General features: G+C 35.0%; 2 protein-coding genes and 2 pseudogenes across 2 annotated transcripts; 1 reads left to right on the forward strand and 3 right to left on the reverse strand.

Annotated features, from left to right (window-relative positions):
• Positions 1-245: 245 nt before the first annotated feature.
• On the forward strand, positions 246-12,359 carry LOC120196705 (annotated as a pseudogene).
• A 195-nt stretch (positions 12,360-12,554) lies between these two features.
• On the reverse strand, positions 12,555-13,370 carry LOC120196858. The gene is made up of 2 exons (XM_039198556.1): positions 13,351-13,370; positions 12,555-12,918 (listed from the first exon to the last, which is right to left on the reverse strand). The coding sequence occupies exons 1-2, from the start codon at positions 13,368-13,370 to the stop codon at positions 12,555-12,557; spliced, it is 384 nt and encodes a 127-aa protein (XP_039054487.1).
• A 141-nt stretch (positions 13,371-13,511) lies between these two features.
• On the reverse strand, positions 13,512-14,009 carry LOC120196706. The gene is made up of 2 exons (XM_039198445.1): positions 13,802-14,009; positions 13,512-13,715 (listed from the first exon to the last, which is right to left on the reverse strand). Exons 1-2 carry the CDS (start codon positions 13,992-13,994, stop codon positions 13,513-13,515), a joined length of 396 nt encoding a protein of 131 aa, XP_039054376.1. The 5' UTR covers positions 13,995-14,009; the 3' UTR covers position 13,512.
• Positions 14,010-14,197: 188 nt separating this feature from the next.
• On the reverse strand, positions 14,198-17,468 carry LOC120196707 (annotated as a pseudogene).
• Between the last annotated feature and the right edge of the window lie 424 nt (positions 17,469-17,892).

The raw sequence follows: 17,892 nt of genomic DNA on the forward strand, positions 1-17,892 counted from the left end.
GGAAGGGAAAAGGTAACTGTACTGGCTGCGTGGGAAAGTTTTTGTTTGGTTGCCCCGAAAATCTGGACAAATAACAACTTCAAGTTTGAATCTTTGTGTTTCAAATATAAAAAAGAATGAAAAGGATGGGTTTTTAGTACTAAAGTTTAATCATTCACATAAAGGACTTAACCTTTTTCTTTAATTTTCTATATGTTTCCAGGAAAGTGATCATTGTTCTTCGTTGAAGCAAAAAAAAAAAAAACATGGCTACTTTAAGCGATATCGGAGTTGCAGCAGCTATCAATATTCTGACAGCATTTGCTTTCCTTCTGGCATTTGCGATTCTTCGTATTCAACCAGTGAATGATCGAGTTTACTTCCCGAAATGGTATCTCAAGGGTTTAAGGAGCAGTCCATTGGTGAATGGTGGTGCGTTTGGGAGCAGGTTTGTGAATTTTGACTGGAGGTCGTATATCAGGTTCCTCAACTGGATGCCGGCCGCTCTCCGAATGCCGGAGCCTGAGCTGATAAACCATGCCGGATTGGATTCTGTTATTTACTTAAGGATTTACTTGTTGGGGTATGTATCAAACTCATTATCAGCAAACTGAAAATATTTACTTTTTATCATAGTAGACTAATGCCATGTTCCTCTGCAGGCTGAAATATTGTTCCGGTCGCAATCTTAGCGTTTACGGTAATGATTCCGGTTAACTGGACCAATAATACATTGGAGCATTCGGGTTTAACATACAGCGATATCGATAAGCTCTCTATATCAAATATTCCGATTGGATCGAATAGGTATCAATATGCTTTCACAATATAGTTTACATGATTTCCTTAGAGGCTGGTGAACTAGTTTCTCAATGATTTTGACAGCAAATCACAGCATTTTCATTTCAACACGTTTTTTGTTTCAATTTGCAGGTTTTGGACGCATTTGGTAATGGCTTATGCCTTTACGTTTTGGACATGCTACGTTCTGAAAGAGAGTACGAGATCGTGGCAGCAATGCGGTTACATTTCCTTGCATCCGAGCAACGACGTCCAGATCAGTTCACAGTAAGCACAGATTCTGAATTCTCCATTTTCCTGCTACGGATCTACACAGAATCATAGTTATTTTTGTTTCTTGTTTCTGACATAATTTTTTTTGATGAAGGTACTGGTTAGGAATGTCCCACCGGATCCACATGAATCAGTTACGGAGCTTGTCGAACACTTCTTTCTTGTAAACCATCCAGATCACTATCTCAGTCAGCGGGTTCGATATCATACATGAACATCAAAATTATATGATCCTACATAATCTTATATAACATTGGGCTTATTGCTTGCAGGTTGTTTATAATGCTAACAAGCTTTCAGAATTGGTGAATGAGAGGAAGAAAATCCAGAACTGGCTCGACTACTATCAAATAATATCAAAGGAATCCCTCTAAGATACGTTCAATCAAGGTGTATTTCTTTTTTCACATTTTTATAGCATGTCTATGAATGCTTTTAGTTTACCCTTTCTCCTCCATCAAACAGACTGGTTTCCTTGGCCTTTGGGGTAACAGAGTAGATGCAATCGACTTTTATACATCGAAAGCTGAGAGATTATCTAGAGATGTAAGTAGAGATGCTTCCTGTATTAATCTTCTAACTGATAAGAGCTCTTTGCTTCCTGTATTATTATTCCTTAATGATTATCAGATATCTGTTGAAAGAGAGGAGGTTACAAGCAACCCGAAATCGATAATACCAGCAGCCTTTGTTTCGTTCAAAACTCGATGGGGTGCTGCTGTTTGTGCACAAACTCAACAATCTAGGAACCAACTACATGGTGACCGAGTGGGCTCCGGAACCACGAGATGTGTACTGGGAAAACCTGGCAATTCCATTTGTTTTCTCACAATGGAGGCTTCTTGTTGGTGTTGCATTCTTTTTTCTCACTTTCTTTTTCATGATTCCTATAGCAATCGTACAATCCCTTGCTAATATAGAAAGCATTGAGAAAGCGTTTCCCTTCTTAAAACCGATCATCGAAGTGTGAGTTCTCGTCTTTCTGCTGATGCCTGATCTTTTTCATTCCCTGCATAAACTAACAACATTCATATCTTCCTGCAGGAAATTCATAAAGTCACTCATTCAAGGTTTTCTTCCTGGGATTGCTCTGAAGATATTCCTTATATTTCTGCCTACAATATTGATGATAATGTCGAAGTTCGAAGGATTTATTAGCCTATCTTCTCTTGAAAGGAGATCTGCAAGCAGATATTATATCTTCCAATTTGTTAATGTGTTTCTTGGGAGCATTATAACCGGAACTGCGTTTCAGCAACTGAATAATTTTATCCACCAGTCTACTGATCAGTACGTTCTCACTTATGCCTTCCACTTCACCATACAATTGCTGGACTGGTTTCATATGCATTGCTCTTTACTGTCATTCATCTCATCTGTTGGCTGATGTTAACTTGTAATTTGAGTGTTTCTCTTATAAGACCTTACATGTCTGCTTGTAGGATACCGAAGACGATTGGTGTCTCGATTCCAATGAAGGCAACGTTCTTCATTACTTTTATAGGTTGATGGTTGGGCTGGAGTTGCTGGGGAGATACTGAGGTTGAAGCCCTTGATAATCTATCACTTGAAGAATTTCTTCTTGGTTAAGACTGAAAAGGACCGGGAAGAGGCTATGGATCCCGGAACCATCGGTTTCAATACAGGCGAACCTCAAATACAACTCTACTTTCTACTTGGTCTTGTTTATGCTGTGGTGACACCTATTTTACTTCCCTTCATGATAGTATTCTTTGGCTTCGCTTACGTCGTATACCGTCATCAAGTAAGAACCGGCATCTTAAAGAACTTGTTCATTGTACTTGGCTTAAACATTACTGATAGTCCACCTGATTTATTTAAATACATAATCCAATAGTTGTTTCATAGTCTGTTGGCTAATACATACTGAAATGAACTTGTAGATCATAAATGTCTACAATCAGGAACGAAAGTGCTGCAGCATTCTGGCCTCATGTTCATGTACGTATCATCGTGGCATTAATAGTCGCAGCTTCTGCTAATGGGATTACTGAGCACGAAAGGAGCATCGCAGTCGACTCCATTGCTTATCACACTTCCCATATGACCATATGCTTCCACAGGTTCTGCAAAGGGCGTTATGAGCCAGCTTTTAGATATCCTTTACAGGTCCGTTTTACATACACTTGATTGCAGTTCTATTACTAGACTTCATATGAACTGTTGCGTTTTCCAGGAAGCAATGATGAAGGACACATTGGAGCGAGCGAAGGAATCGAACTTTAACTTGAAAGGGTCCTTCAGAATGCATATGTCCCTGTTTTCAAATCTGCAGACGATTGTGTGAGTGACGGTGACAATAATGTGACCACGGGAGAATGGGAGCAAGAACCGTCGCTCATTGCGACGAAACGTACGTCGAAAAGGTTTACTCCATTGCCTAGTAAAGATGGTGGATCATTGAGTTGATGATGAACGTTCTAAAACTCGGAAGCTCCGTGCTTTAGATGTTGGTCCGCTCACACTACATATTTTTAGGGCTTCATGGTTGAATTCTTCATCATCTGCTCCTTCACTGTAATGATAATTAAAGAAAGCAATGAAGAGAAATTTAATTCATAGTTTTGATTTCAAGGTCAAAAGGTACAATATTCGAATGTTAATGTCGTCTTAATGGTTTTTAACTCGGAAATGCCTGCCTGACTGTGTGTGCTCCTTATATGGTTAAGTAACCGAATATGAATGGACAAATTCTTCATTTTTGGGTCTATTTGGTGCTAGGTTTTCATTCGTTAATGTTTCTAAAATGTTAAATTAATAAATTCATTATAATTGAATATATTTATAGATAGTTAAATGCATGTTTATAATGACAAAGTTAGAAATCAGAGTATAGAGAGATTAAAAAAAAAGGGACATAATGACATAATTAATATTTAATATTTATACAAACGGTCACTTTACTTTCTATTATCTTTTTTATAGTATTTTTTAATCTTTAACAGTTTAATTTTTTTAATTAAAATAGTCTAATCATGTAATCTTTTCACGTATGTTTTAATTAATAATGTTGTAAATGTTACGCCATCATTAAATACATGTAAAAGTACCGTATCAATGACATATTTGAACGTTAGTCAATTAAAGCTTTTTATGTGATAGGGATCATTTTGATCAAAAACTACAATATTTGGGACTAAAATGCTCCCAAAAAATAAGAGATAAAATGATCATTTGTTAAAAATAGAGTAAAAATTTATCATCATGCCAAAAAAATATAAAAATTATTAAAAATTTATACAAATATAGAAATCATAAAAATATTGTATTAGATTGCTTAAAATATTAAAAATAATTAAATATATATGTCTATAATTTTTTTAAAAAAATGAAATTATTAAAGAATCCAATTTTTTTAGCAAATTCATAAAATTTAAAAAATAGAAAGATCCCACCACTGTCAAAATCCATAGTTAGCTCACATCACTAGAAAAAGGCATCAGATCATGGAGGATAATAAATGAGAAACAAAAGACCAAGTTAAACACTCTGGGTAGAGCTCCATAACTATGGCAGCCCATGATGGGCATATCATCACCATCAGTCACGGACACCACCATCGTCGTCAAGGCAAGCAAGGAACTTCCCACTTCATACAATCCCAGGAGGATCAAGATTTCAAATAGCGTTGCGGTCGTTATATCGCGATCACGATGATGTCTGAAATTTATATTGTGAAAAAAAAAACGGTGTGAAACGGAATCACATCATTAGTGACGGATCGCAGCAGCAATTTAACAGATCACAGCCAATTGCGACAATAACAGACTACTATTCTGTTATTATTCTATTATTTTATTTTTTTTTAAAAAACAGGTTTTTTATTTAAAAAAAAAATCAATTATTCCGAAAAAATTAACGATCGTGATATCACAATAATATTTGTTATATTTACAACCGTGATAGATGAGACGCGACTGAAAATATGACCGATAAGGTTATTTAAAACCCTGCCCAGGATCCTACGGCTGGCCTTTGGTAGGACCAATCTCCGATCGTCTAGACTACTTCTGGTTCCAGGGAACCTTACACCTTCTTCCGGTCAAGAATGGAGAAGCACAAGAGCAACGTGTTCCGTACAAATGTTCCCCCGAGTTTCCCTTTCTTCCTGGGAGTGAACCCCAACGTCATCGCCGTCGTTGACTGCAGCTCTTTCGCTCACCTCTTCGACGTGGAAATGTGGAGAAGAAATATATTTTTGGCATTTGAGTTCATGCCTAGCACCAGCTACACCGGAAATACCAGGGTCTGTGCTTATCTTGATACGTTGGAGCCATAACATGGCCAGGTACGTATACATTTCCCCCCTTAACATTTACAAAATGAAATCAAACTTCACTGAATAACTCTAGTCGATTCAACACTTACTTTCATGCTTCTGTAAAGAACTGGATAACTGAAAGGAAATAATTGGTGTGGAATTTACTTTAAATCCTCCACTATTTCTGGAGAAGTGTGTTCTTTTTAACAAATAATAGCACCGTTTTCCTCCACCGACGTTGTGAGATCTCTATTCCCGATGAAACCGACAGAGCTAGGCTGTTTGTAGGACGGCGATTTGATACACCGTTTAATCGAATATCTTTTTTTTTAGCATCGTTTGACCTATATTTTCCGCAGTGACACCCTTTCAGCTGAGGTGGCGAAAGGCGCATCCCTAGATATGAGTTTTATCTGATTTTACACTGAGTTGAATGCCACGTGTGAAAGGTGCATCCCCGTGGACGCGCCTTCACGGGGTTTTACTGATTCAGTTGTCACGGTGGTATTTTTTTTAATAATAAAAATTTTATTTTTATTGTTATTATAAATTAGTAATATATTATGTAAATTGTTTCGGTTATAATTTAATATTATCGAATGTATTTTTAATGTGTTTAAAGGTGTAGTGTATACCACATAATTGGATAGAACAATAGATGAAAACTAGTTTTATTTTATTGTAGTTATATAAAAAATGTATAAAATTATTATATACACGTATTATATATTATTTTTATTTTGATTATCGATCTATTAATTTTATCACTTAATTATTTAAATATTATCAATTTAGTCATCTGTTATTATTATTTAACCAAAATATTGGCATAAATTAATAAAATTAGTATATTACACATTTAATCTTATTATTATATCATTGAGAAATTATAGAAAATGCAATACATTTAAATATTAGAAACAAAAACTTTCATTTAAATAGAATATTAGGTTACATAAGGGTTAACGGTTATGTGATGATAATAGAGCTGAACATTTTTTCTACTGTGTCCAATGTTTCTACAATGGCCACATCGTTTTTGTTCTGTTGACTTCTCCCGAATATCCATATCACAATGTATTCTAGTAGATTTTGGACGACCTAAGTCCCTCAATAGCAATGGATCTGGTACAATTGTAAGCCAGTTGAATTTCATCTAGGTCTCTTTCGTTTCCTATGGGCAGAAACTCAAATTCATATACCTTGAATACTTGTGAAAGTTGGTATACGGGATCAACATAATTTTTGTAGTCCAAATGCGAATGTGAGAAAGCTGCAATGACATGAGAGCATGGATATTTGAGTGCTTGAAAGAAACCACAATCGCATCACCTCTCATGCAGATTAACTCTGAAAGAGTTAGCTTCAATCCCTTGCAACGGACGTGGCATTTCGGTTACACGAAACAATATCACTAAAATAATACCATATCGCTAAAATTCTGGAGATATGGTCAGCATCCAATCGCAAACAACATTTCACTTTCCATTATAACTGTAGACAAAAAAAGTAAGTAGCGCAAAAAATAATTAATTAATAAATTTAAATAAATAATAATTATATAAATATTATTTTAATAAAAAAATAATATTTATATAATTATATTAATATAAAATATAATAACTATTTTAAAAAATATATTAACTTAAGAATAAAATCTTACCACTAATAAGAAATTTAAAACTCAAAGATTTGGAGAATTTGAGTTATATAAGATAGGAGAATATGATTTTGGTGTGAAGAATGAGGGGAGGTTGAGGAGGTTTATATAGGGGGAGGAGGAGGGGTACTTAGGGAAAAATGTGATGGGCATTTAAGACATTTAATGAAAAGCGCGTCCCCGGAGATGCATCTTTCACATGTGGCATCCAACTCAGCGTAAAATCAGATAAAATGTGTCCCCGGAGATGCGTCTTTCGCCATCTCAATCGAAAAAGTGTCACTTCAAGAAATATAAATCAAACGGTTCTAAAAAAAAGATATTTGATTAAACGGTATTAGTTTAGTCAAAATCACCTTATAGAGCCCAACTGCAAGATAAGGACCTTGACATTTTTGAATGATGATAAGTTTTTGTTGACCTGCATTATTATAAAACACGTGCTACATAATAACATGTTTGTCATCTGATATCACAATTCTTCGATAATGGATGTTTATTGTTGTTTTGGATGAAATAGAGTGTGATCCAGACCCAGTATACGTAGGATATAAGCTTGGGTTTTTTAACCCATATATAGGTTAAATTATTTTTTAATCAACACTTTTTGTATCAAAGGGAAAAGATATTTTTTTAAGAAGCGTCTTCAAAAAAACATTTTTACTAGAATTTGAATTATTGAAAAATTAATTATTGGAATTTAAATTACTGAAAAATTAATTATTAGAATTTGAATTCTGGAAAATGAATTATATTTTTGGAAAACGTTTTCCAAAAAATGTTTTACGTAAAATGAATTACATTTTTCTGAAAAACGTTTTATGATGTTTAGAATATGTTATTTAAATTTTTTTCCACTAATTGTTGAGTTTTTTAAAAATTATTTATTACAAATATTAAATACAATAAATAATATTATTTATCATAAAACTTAATATTATTATTTTAAAAATATTAAAAATTTATTTATTATTAAATATTATTTTTATAATTTTATTAATAAAATATTAATTGGTATATTTTAGTGAAATAAAAAATATTATAAATTATATTAATTATTTATTAAAGTAAGTGTTATATATTTTAAAAATATTAATTAGTATATTTTAAATATCTATTAAAATATTATTAGATTATTATATTAATTTAAATATATCATAATATATTCATTATTAAATATAAAAAAATTATTATATATTTATTAAAATAAAAATATAATATCTTATATTATAATAAATTGATTTTTTATTATAATATAAAAAAATAATATTATATTATTATAAATATTAATAAATATATTTTTAATATTTTAATAATTAATATTTTGATGAAAATGATATTAAAAATATTTTATTAATATTAAATCATAATAAAATTATTTTGAGTATTTATTCTTTGAAGTGAAAAGTTCAGAAAATGACTTACAGAAAATCAGACCGTAAGTCATTTTCCAGAAAACACATGAATTCTGTTGACCAGGAAAATGAATTACGTTGACCAACCAGTTTTCCTCCAACCAAACACTGGAAAACATTTTCCGGAAAACGAATTACATGAAACAAACACGGGAAAACAATTTCCAGAAAACGAATTACATGAAACAAACACGGGATTTTGAGGAAACCAATTCCGTAATTCATTTTACGACAAACAAACAAACCCTAAAATGAATAAAGGTAAAAACGACTAAAATATAAAAGAAGTTATACAATTTTGTTCAAAATATAAATAAGCTGATATACACTGAAGACACATATTTTTAATCACTCATTTAATATAAGTGCATTAATCTTATTTTTAATCTCATTTAATTTGTGTTTAAACACTATATTTATAAATTTGAAAGAAATAAAAAAATCCATATCCACACAACATAGGATTTTGAGAAAATGTCGATTTTAAAATTATCAATGAATCCTAAACTTAATCACGCTCATGCCAATATGACTTTTAAAAAAAAAAAATATTAAGATATTGAGTATTTTAAAAGACAGCAACCAACCGGATTTAGGACATGGTCTAATCAAATTTAAGACATGTTTTTTACACTCATAATCAACAAGTTTGACTATTGTTTCTCATATCTCACATTATTTAGATATGTTTTTTTCAAGTTACATTTTAAACATATATTGATTGAGTGATTGAAGATAAGACTTATACAATCACGTCGTTAATGTTGCTTGGCTCAATTCCTGTTTGTGCAAATATGTCTTAACATATAACGTGTGTTTATTTTTTTGGACAAAAATCTAAATTTTTCATATTTTAATTTTATTTTTCTCCTTTTATTTAATTTTAGTCTAGTACATAGCCATACTGTCACCACATAAATAGAAGAGAAAATCGCCTCAGTGACCAAAAATACCTTATAATATACGATTTTAACCAACTTTTTTTGGATTTGCCAAAATGACCAATAAAATCGCAACGCGATATCAAAATCGCAACGCGATTTAGAAAATCGCAACGTTAAAAAGAAAATCGCAACGGTCAAAAGAAAATCGCAACGCGAGCTTCCAAGTTCGCAACGCGATTTAGAAGAAAATCGCAATGCGATTGATAGAATCGCAATGCGATTGATAGAATCGCAATGCGATTTATAGAATCGCAATGCGATTGAGAGAGTCGCAACGCGATTTAGAAGAAAATCGCAATGCGACTGAGAGAATCGCAATGCGACTGAGAGAATCGCAATGCGATTTATAGAATCGCAATGCGATTGAGAGAATCGCAACGTTAAAAAGAAAATCGCAACGGTCAAAAGAATAGTTAAAAAAAATTTTGTTTCTTAAGATTTTCTCTAAAAGTAGTATCCGCGCGGACGTGGTCGAAGACACGTATTACCACGACCACGACCACGACCACGACCACGACCACGACCACGACCACGACCCGACCCGACCCGACCCGAGATGAGACGGCGGCGGCGGCGGCGCGCGAGAGTCCCCTTGTCCTCTTTCACTCACAAGGAAGTGCAAAATACAAGCCTTAATACCATTCCCAATAGTATTTCCAACTATGTGGGATTGAGCATTACCAACACTTGTTCCAATATCATTATTCTTCATAAGTTATCATCCATTACAATATGAATTAGTCGTGTTAATGAACCATATACCTCATTAATATATGGTATTGTTGAACAAAAGAATGATGATGAGATCTTATTAAAGACATCTAATACGAAAGAATCCAATGCATAATCGATACTTATTGTGAAACTAATTCACATAGAGGTTGTACGTGAAAAAAAAAAATTTTACTTTTATAGTAAATATCTATCTCAATAATTTTAATATAAAAATATATTTATTTAATAATAGAATTATTTCATGTATTTATCAAGTTATAATTTTAAATACTTATTAAAATGAATTAATTTATTATCGATAATTCATATTGTAATGGATGATAACTTATGAAGAATATGATGATTTGGGAACAAGTGTTGGTAATGCTCAATCCACATAGTATTGGAAACACTATTGGGAATTATATTTAAGGCTTGTATTTTGCACTTCCTGTTGAGTGAAAGAGGACAAGGGGACTCTCGCGCGCCGCCGCGCGCCGTCTCGTCTCGGGCGGTCGGGTCGGGTCGTGGTCGTGGTCGTGGTCGTGGTCGTGGTCGTGGTCGTGGTAATACGTGTTTTCGACACGTCCGCGCGGATACTATCTTTTAGAGAAATTCTTAAGAAACAAAATTTTTTTAACTATTCTTTTGACCGTTGCGATTTTATTTTCAACGTTGCGATTCTATAAATCGCATTGCGATTCTCTCAGTCGCATTGCGATTCTCTCAGTCGCATTGCGATTTTCTTCTAAATCGCATTGCGTTCTATCAATCGCATTGCGATTCTATCAATCGCATTGCAATTCTATCAATGCTTGCGATTTCTTCTAATCGCGTTGCGAACTTGGAAGCTCGCGTTGCGATTTTCTTTTTAACGTTGCCGATTTTCTAAATCGCGTTGCGATTTTGATATCGCGTTGCGATTTTATTGGTCATTTTGGCAAATCCAAAAAAAGTTGGTTAAAATCGTATATTATAAGGTATTTTTGGTCACTGAGACAATTTTCTCTAAATAGAATGCGCTTTTTATAAAAACTTTTTTAAAATATGCTTTCAGCAACAAAAAAAAATTTGTCTTAGGTGACAACAATTTGTCAATCTGAAAGATAATCTCAAAGGAGTGTTATTTTTAATTATTTTTCAGGTGATATTTGGATAAAAAAGAGGACAAAACTTTGTATGTTACTTTTTTGTGCGCCTGTTAATACATTGTTTATGTTACTGAGATGTCCGTTTGCTTGAATTGAACAGCTCAAGAACTTTGCTTTAGACATCCTGAAGCGGGGATCCAAGGTGTGGGTGGAGGAACTCCAAATCAACCTCCACAAATTCTTCGACACCACTGAATCCGAAATCTCCAAAGACGGCTCCTCATCTTTCGTCTCTCACCTCCAAACCTTCCTCTTCAACTTAAGCAAGTCCCTTCTCGGAGCCGAACCTGCCCTCGACCCTGGTGTTGCCGATTCCGGCCCCTTGGCCATCAACCTATGGCTCGGCCTCCAACTCCTCCCAACCGTCCCCATCCTAGCTTTTCAGCCCTGGTTGAGATATTTCTTCACTCCTACGCTTATCCTTTCGCCCTCGTAAGTGGAGGTTACATAAAAACTCTATGGCTTCATCGAACAGCACTGTAAAGAGTTCAGTGCGGTGTAAAAGAGTTCGGCCTTTCAAAGTCCGACACATCCACAACTTGATCTTCATTCTCAGGTTCATGCGTATTGTGGTTTCTCAGCTTTTCTACCCACATTATTAGGCACCATAGCTAGTGACAAAACTGGGCTACAAGCTAGGTGAAAGACATGGAGCTAGTGAACTCTGTAGTTTACGAGACACTGCGTTTGAACCCGCCGGTTCAGTTTCAATACGCGCCAGCTAGGAAGGACTTCCAACTCACTTCTCATGACTCGTTTTTTCGACATTAAAAAGGGTGAGTTGCTTTGTGGGTACCAGCCTTTGGCCATGAGGGATGGTAAAGTTATTGAAGAACTGGAGGGCTTTAGACCGGATCGGTTTGTGGGGAAAGGGAAAGAATGCTGAATTACTTTTCTGGTCGAATGGAGCGCAGACCGGGTCACTGACCGAGTCGAATAAGCAATGTGTTGCAAAGGATTATGTGACACTGTCAGCTTCACTAATTGTAGCTCACAAGTATCAAATGTATGATTCAATCAGTGGGGATTCTGGTAAAATCACAGCCGTCGAGAAGGCGAATTAGAACGAGTATATAGGAGGACAGAGTATTAGTAGATCGTCTCTTGACCAATGTTCCTTTCATCAAATAAATAAGAATGGATAATGATATTAAATAAAATAAAAGAATGTGTACTACTATGCCTATATTAGACTGCCCATAGGATTACTCTGGAATCCATGATGACAATAAATCTTCCAGAATCAACACATGATATTGCAAACTGAACAGTGAGAAAAATAAAGAAAGCAATGCGTTTCTAATGATCTTCTTCCTATCAGGCCATGGTGGATCGTTAGACAAACTGGAGATTACCTTGCAACTGTGTGCGAGATTTGTGGACCTTTTCTCTCCACCCTTTTTGACGAGCTCTTATTTCCCACCTTGCTGTCAATTTCATCTGAGCTGACAGTGCTTCTTCAGCTTTCTCCCTTGCTTCTTCGCATGCCTCCATACCCGAATGCATTTGTCCGCTCCTTTTGATACTGAGACGTTCACTTCTTAGCCTCAAGTAATGCCGTGTCGGCACGTTGCTGACTTTCCAAAGCTTCAGCTTCTCTAGCTTCAGCCCTTCCGTCAAAAGTTCAGCAAAGTGCGTTTCAGTATCCTCATTCACCCCCGGATCATGATTTGCGGAGTCCACAAATATCAAATTCAACCTTAAAGGAATCAGCCATTTAAAACATAAATGAAACCTAAATCACTAATATTACCCGGGAATAAAATCATTTCCTCTACAATTATATAAACATTTAGATGAAGGCATTAGCTTCCGTCAATGCAATAGAAGGGTCATTACATTTTATGTTACATACACATCTAGATTACCTTGGATCAAATATTACCAATATTAATTATCAAGCAAGCAATCCCAACATTTAATCTCTTTGAGACAACATAAAAGGTAAACGAAGGAAGCAACGGGCGGGGATGTGTCGTCCAAATTTTTCTTAGAAACCATGTTTCTTTCTGCAAGAGTTACTACTTTATCTTATATAAGCGTTACAGTGACAAAGTTCAAAATTTTCTCAACTATCATCCATTAGCAATCGATCTTAAAAACAAAGCATGGTTATGCCATTGTTAAAAACCAGATCCTGGAATCAATCATGTAGAAAGCATTGTTACATAATCATTCAATCATTATTAAAAAAAATCTGGGTGTGGTGTTGGTAAATCATGCTGAGTTTTTCAAGTGATTAGAGAGCAAAGACAGTAGCATAAGAAAAATTATGGAATATACCGATCACAAATCATGATATAACATCTGTTAAGGAAAAGTTGGTACCTAAAAGAACAAAAATACGAGCAAAACGGTGAAACAGTAACCAAAAAACCCAGAAGAGGTAAAAGAACAAGGGTAAATTTCTTTGTATTACGTCAGTTCTATATTGCAATAAATACATCGATGATAAAGAAACTGGAAACTGACCTGCAAAGGAAGCATTGTTCAGTCCTGCATGAACCAAAGACATCAATGATAAAACCCAAGACATATCAAATGGAAACGAGAAAAGATGAAAGAAGATCTTGGGGGAATACCTTCAGGGATTGTGCGAAGAGGCTGAGAAGAGCAATCGCAGAGGCAAGGTGAGCAAGTGGTGGAAGTGTGGCTGACGGCTGCTAATCCTTCCATGAAATGCCAATATAGAGGTGGACCAACTATGTAGCCGAATAAACACAGTCCCAATACACACAACCCCACCTTCAACAACGCCGTCTGGTTCACTGCCATCTCTTTTAATGAGATTTACGTTTCTGGTTAATTGGAAAAAAAATCAAGACTTGGGAGATTGAAGCAGTATCTGGGTAGTTGAATTTATTTAGATTCTTCATGAATTTAAAAGGGCTATGAAAGGACTTTAACTTGATATTTATGTTCATATATGTATGTAGAATATGAGAAAAACTAATTATTATTATTTGATATTCCAAAAGAAAGATACAAAATATTATATTGTTTCAATAAGCTAAATTCTCAACCCATAAGTCATACACATAGAAACAAAAACTAATGTCAAGCAAGTTGACTTGAATATGGTGGAGGAAGGAATCCCAAATTTTCCTCTTCTAAACAAACCTATCATAAATGGACGAAAGCATTGCACCACCCAAAGGCTACAAAAGATCTCCCCTAATTCTACCCTCAACTTTTTCCCATCATCATGAACTAGTGATGTCAACCTTAGGGAAAAAGTGAGCAGTGCTACGAGGTGCACCAGCAAAAGGGTCGTGCCCGGCACAAAAATCGCGACTCGTCGAAAGTAAACTTCGTTTTACTGTCGACTGTATGTCATCTTCGTCATCGGAACCTTGATCATCTTTCTCTGTAACTTCGAAAACCGTATCAGACAATCCTAAGATTTTGAGAACGACACTTAAAACTCCAAATAGATATGCTGAAGTTGCCGTAATTATTCCCATCTCATATTATCCACCATGCTCGGATCGACACGCCGATTTTTAAGTATTCCCTGAGCGTCAACATGTTGTACGTCACAAAAATGGTGACCGGAATCAATATAGCTGGGTCATTGGCCTGCATTAATCGTTAAATCTGATTAGCTCAACTACCGAAACTTACAAGATCAAACATTCTCAATAGATCATTTTTTCCTCACCTTGGGCAAGAAATGAGAGTTGGAAATGATACAATAAGCAGGAAGAGTTGCATAACACAGCTGAGGAATCGAGGAAATCCCCAAGAAAGAAAGTAGATATAGAACACTGAGGTTCTAAAGTGGAGGTTTCCGGTGAAGGTGACAAATATTGGGTTGTTTCTGCTAACAAGGATTTCAAGTAGGCCAGTCGCCATCTTTTTTGTTGAACCATTGCTGCTGGTCCCCCTGATGGTGCACACCCTAAAAAGGCTGGCGGGTATGGCATTGGAAGGTTGATTTCCACCTTTTTTATGAATTGTTAACCCTGTTAACACATCTTCCGTCATGGATCCTATATCCTCCAAACTGGAAGAAAAAAGAAAGTCGTGTATCAATTAATACGGAAATTTATATTTTAATCATTTAGTTTGGATTAGAGTTTCTTTGAATAACCTTTGTTCCCCAGGACGAACCGAATTCGTAGTCACAATCTGCAACTTGTAAGGCTGCTTCAAGAGAAGCTGAAAGTTCAGTTTGAATTCCCTTCTCCTCTTTTAATGCATGAGTTGCTGATTTCCCAAACTCTCTTGATTTCCCAAACTTTTTCATCGTTCGTAATCAGCTAAATTTCATATGTATAGAAAGAGAACCATAATGTATAAAAAATAAATATAAATCGCGTTTAAAAATAGCATACCGTTAATTAACGAATGGTTAGTTGCATGATTATCTGCTTGATCAGGCCATGCGCCATAGATGACTTTTCGTCTGTGAAAGCACCCTGTTCCGCCATAAGGAGGTCCTTGCAGTCCCGCTAGTCCACGCCCCAAATTCTATTATATATTCAAAGTATCGGTGAGTTGTTGTTGTTTTTTATTAATACATGAATTGATTATAAGATAGTATTTATTTAAAAAAAATTTAATCAATTGATAACACACATCCTTTAGACACAATTATTCAAACACATAACTATAAAAATAACATTCATTTTAACTGAGATCATTCAATAACTGAGTAAATAAAATGAGAAGATATATGGGTGTGAATGAAAATGCACTCACTTCAACAAAACTACCATCTGATTTCCGTAGGGATCGTCCTTCAACCCATTATAGAAACATTGAGGATATTGAACAAATCCCACGCTTTTTCACTCTCGCGACCAGAAGTTGGCACATTGCTTGACGAACCACTTTGGATTGTTGACGAACATATCACAGTCCACGTTCAGCATGACGGCGCATTTGTCATCAATCCCGACACTCTACACTATTTTTAGAAAAAATATAAAATTAAATAATTAATCTAATTAATTAAAACAAATATTCATATAATAGATATAAAATAATGCCATTAGAACCGACAGTTCATAATATGAAACTGAATGTGTTAGATTTTTTTTTGTTGGGCCAGAGTCGTGATTCTTTTGTAATAACGAATTATTTGCCGAACAGGGAATTTTTTTTATTAATATGGGGTAAGTATGAGATAGTATCTGTTTAAAGATAACTCTTAATCATTTGACATTGTACGCTGGTATCCCTCACATTGTTAGTGTTCAAACCAAACAAAAAAGAATAATAATAATTCATTTAATATCGAGGTAACTAGATTCCTGCGCCGGACAGGGAATCTAAGTTTAATTAATTACCAGAACGTTCATGGCACCTGCTTTAAAACGATGTGGATGCTTTGGCCTTTCTCTCTCGAAATGTAAACCAAATGCGGCACTTCTGGTTACTTTCAGTTTCCTGTTTATGCTCTCTTATGATCTACACAAAACAAGTCCAGTGCTTCCAAATTTAACCATATATGTATACGTATAATTTGTTTCCATTTTAAATAAGTTACCTTGATTATGGTTGGATGGTTGCCGGTTTCAATGTTGCCGAAAACAGAAAACTCGCCTGTAAGCTCACATGGAGCTGATTTTCGGCCTGCTTCCTTTATTTTTTAGGCTAAGCTGTTCATACTCTTCCTTAATCTTTTTCCAGTCTTGTTTGAACTCGGAATTTGCAGAGGATATAGGTTCTTCCAAGAAGTATCTAAAGGGCCCTAACTTGTATTCTATACTTCTTACAAAATGGAACCCAAAGCTAGCAAATCCTGAAGCTTCCACCAGAATAAAAGGTGAGAGCGGAGCAACCGTCGTCTGATACATAGCAAGCTAGCTTGTCCGCTGGATATCCACAGCCACACAAGAGAGGACATGTTTATTGTCATAATAGGCGGTTCTCGCTCCGGTCGCAGTCGTAACGAACATGTCCACAGCGGGAAGCTCCGCAACCTGACAACAAGCATGTGAAGTATGAGCAGTATACTTGGTAACAATTTATGCATGTAGGATCTTCCACCTTCGTTCAAGGTTATCAGGGGTTTTGATTTCCACAGGATTCCATTTGGTGCTGACAATGATAGACCAATTGAAAGTGAACCAAGACTCGCATAAGAAAGCAAGGAGCCACACAATCCATGGTTTTAAGAGAGAGAGACGATAAACCAGAAGGGATATGAGAAGGAACAGAAGAGTGACGTCCATTGCTCTTTGGATGGTGTTTTTAACGGGCAATTTTGTGATACATGGGAAGGCTGATTTCACTGGCCATTCCAAACTGCCTGGATTGGATATGGTAACTATAGCCTCCTCCCTAGCTTTTTAATACCATTTCTACAAACACTATGTGAGCCATTGGACCTCTTCAAGATTGGATATGATTTGGTCAGCTTGGCCCCACTCTTCTTCTTTAGGTTAAATGTGAATAAAACTCGTTTGGAATTGACTTAAAAAAATTAATTTTTTTGAGATATAAAATATAATTCGTAAATTAAATTAATTTTAAAAAAATATTTTAATATAAAAAAATATTTTTGATTTAATTTCATAATTAAGAACTAATATATAATTTTTTAATATTTTGATTTCTTAAACAGAAAATTAAGTAATAGTTGAATAAACTAACTCGTTGTTTACATTTTAGAGAAGGGTGTATTTCCCGAAAAATCACCGGTGATCGGTATATTTACCGATCT

The sequence above is a fragment of the Hibiscus syriacus genome, unplaced genomic scaffold (assembly GCF_006381635.1).
Source record: "Hibiscus syriacus cultivar Baekdansim isolate YM2019G1 unplaced genomic scaffold, ASM638163v2 tig00117034_pilon, whole genome shotgun sequence".
Lineage (NCBI taxonomy): Eukaryota > Viridiplantae > Streptophyta > Magnoliopsida > Malvales > Malvaceae > Hibiscus > Hibiscus syriacus.

Bases quoted from the DNA above. Each gene is read 5' to 3' on its own strand.
- LOC120196858 (XM_039198556.1), bottom strand. From the start codon at position 13,370: ATGATTGATTCCAGGATCTG. The intron at 12,919-13,350 runs GTTTTTAACAAT...GATTCCTTTAAG, and splicing joins ATGATTGATTCCAGGATCTG to GTTGAATTTGATATTTGTGG.
- LOC120196706 (XM_039198445.1), bottom strand. From the start codon at position 13,994: ATGGCAGTGAACCAGACGGCGTTGTTGAAGGTGGGGTTGTGTGTATTG. The intron at 13,716-13,801 runs GTATTCCCCCAA...TGGTTCATGCAG, and splicing joins TCTTCGCACAATCCCTGAAG to GACTGAACAATGCTTCCTTT.